The 2,676-nt window shown below is 39.8% G+C and overlaps 1 protein-coding gene across 3 annotated transcripts in view; it reads left to right on the top strand.

Moving 5' to 3' along the window:
- LOC111261753 (uncharacterized) overlaps positions 1–2,676 on the top strand; it is a 7,117-nt gene that overhangs the window by 2,545 nt on the left and 1,896 nt on the right. For all 3 annotated transcript variants that reach the window (XM_022835481.2, XM_022835482.2, XM_022835480.2), the window contains exons 4-7: positions 403–571; positions 877–1,176; positions 1,606–1,802; positions 2,060–2,207. In XM_022835481.2, coding sequence (XP_022691216.1) covers positions 403–571; positions 877–1,176; positions 1,606–1,802; positions 2,060–2,207 — 814 coding nt within the window. The remainder of the gene's footprint in view (positions 1–402; positions 572–876; positions 1,177–1,605; positions 1,803–2,059; positions 2,208–2,676) is intronic.

Raw genomic sequence — 2,676 nt, 5'->3', positions numbered from 1 at the left:
TATATATATATTTAAAAAATGATCTAACTGAATTGTTATATTGATGTGGCGTTTGCCGAACTTGAAGCCGCGACACTGGTAATTGCTTGAATCGAAAAATGTATAGGAAATTTCGGAAGTGCACTACTTAGTCGGTTATATTTATTGAGCGAGCTACTTAACGCCAGTATGGTTCATCATCGAGTTATTAAATACTCGTGACGCGTCGTGCTGGCGTCAGAGCAGTCTAACACAAGCGGTTGCAGTTAAGAGACAAAATGGAGCTACCCAAAATAAAAATCCATTCTACAGATTTATTGTTCCCGGCACTTTTTTATTGTTTGCGTCTTTCCGTCAGTGTTTCATGTTTTATATAGGTAAAAAAAGTTTTCTAAAATGAAATACTTATTCCTTTACATACAGACTGCTGAAATTGATCTGCCTGGAGAGTATGATGAATTAAACCCGCCTGAGTGTAACGTATCTATCACGGCCAAATACCCGATTGGCAAACACAAAGTCCATACGGCGAGTATGGATATAGGCCCAATCAACCTGACACGATGCGATACAGTGTGCTACGAAAATTTGGGTAAAAATCTACGTTTATTTAATCTGTCCATTTTACATCTACGCCCGGTTCTAGGGTACGCGTTATTTTTTTGGTGTTACGCTATAGTTATTGTGCTATATTATATCCATCCGATTACATGTACGTGCGCCATAACGTGGTCAATCTTGAACGTATCCAATGTAATGCTGATATGAAGCGTGTTTAGTGCTTCATTGATAAGCCTTTAGTAGCTTGAACGGGCTCATTTCAAAAAAAACCGGCAGGCTAATTTTTTTTTTTACTTTTAAACATTCATAAACTTAATTTTTCGTGAAATTTCGCAGATAACGTAAATTCCACTAAATTGATGGAGTTAACGATCGTTGAAAAATTAGATGGATTTGTGAACATCGAAGCTGCCATGCCAGAAAAAATTAAGTATTGTTATAACAGTGAATTGGATTATGCCTTTGTTGAGTACGGTACCAACAAAGGGCAAAGGGGATATATCTTATTTAAAGATACTACACTTGAGCAGTTTACGTTGATTGATATCAAAGAAAGATCTTCGTTGAGACTGCGTGTCCGCTACGCCTGTGAGGCCTATGGCTCGTATGACATCAGAGGCGAAATCGACACTACACGTGAGTGCTATTATTAATATCCTATATGTTATTGCGATATCCCAATGACAGACCGACTATCCCGTTCGCAAAGCCGGAGGTTATTTACAAGGTACGGATTTACGTACGGACGCGCAACCTTGATTCACTCATTGTACAAAAAAAAATTGCTTCACTTTATTATACTCGTAATGCGACGTCTCGTGAATCCCAACACCTGCTACTTTTTAAGGTTTCTCACTATTGGTTTTTTTTTTTCTCTATAAAAATTGCGCACAAAACTGGGCATAATGTTTCGTACGATAACGATCCGGATCCATTTGTGCATTTTCAAACGAGACTCACAGCGTGTTTCCGACGCCAATGTATGTATGTATGTATTCCTTGTTGCTTGGTCAGAGCTAGCACGTACGTTGTGGGATTAGTTATTTGACTCTTTATCAATTCCAGCGATAAGTGAGTACGGAATCAGTACAGACTGTTTCGAATTTACATACGAGCACTGGTCTGGCCTTCAAGTTGGCTATATTACCATGCCATCGCTGAATAAATACAGAAACGTCACTTATATTATCACGTGTAGTACGCCCAAATCAGGATCACGATCAGAGTGCCCACTGACCTTGGACAGGACCGACGAAACAACGGTGAGAACATTTGAAGTAGTCTGAAAAATGATTACGACTCGCATCATTGTCTTCGTTGATACTAAATCATGTCAAAACACATTTGATTTATGCCTACCTTGGGCGAATTGACTTGTCTCATAGGTGTACCGCCATTGAGCTTGCCTACGCGGATTTGACTCGCTGTGGAGCTAGTTTTGGTAGATTTCTTATTGGAGCAGTGTGTAGAACAGTGTTCGCTTGCTTTTTTTCATTTACATGCTGTTTGCTTTCTGCAGCCTGTTTATTTGAGACTAGGGAAAGGTTCGAATTTCCTGAACGTTACTCCATCATACAGGATTGGCATGAAGATGTTCCAAATGCAAACATTTGTTGGGCCTTGGATGAACCTTTCGAGATGCGATTCAAGATGCATGGACGAACTGGGTAAGTATGATACGGAGTGGTTCGTATTATGGTAGTCCATGTATTGTTCTCGATATGCATGAAATAGTAATGCATGCAAAGAGGTTTATGCTCGGCAACCCATCCGTTACCTAACATAACCTCGCTCTGAAATGGAAGCGCTGTAGTGAACGATAAAATCGCCTCCTTCCGAAACCATGCTGATAGAGGTACACCACTGGCCTAGAATAAGCGTATTTAAGCAGCAAAGACGAAACAAATTAGTCAGATCCACGTGAGGAGGTTCATAGGTCTTCATGTACTTCACGGCGATTGACAGTAGCATCAGATACATATCAACAATGAAATATATAGGCACAACACTATTAAACAGTGTACTGTAAAAGGTGCTGGCAGATCCTTACAAACGTTCTCAGGACATATCATCCAAGGCTCTCGCACCCCCTAATCGATTTCGAACTATTGGTAGTTAGATTAGATTTTTTATTAT

The sequence above is a fragment of the Varroa jacobsoni genome, unplaced genomic scaffold (genome assembly GCF_002532875.2).
Source record: "Varroa jacobsoni isolate VJ856 unplaced genomic scaffold, vjacob_1.0 scaffold_593, whole genome shotgun sequence".
NCBI classification, from domain to species: domain Eukaryota; kingdom Metazoa; phylum Arthropoda; class Arachnida; order Mesostigmata; family Varroidae; genus Varroa; species Varroa jacobsoni.
This window is presented reverse-complemented; position numbering and strand designations above follow the sequence as displayed.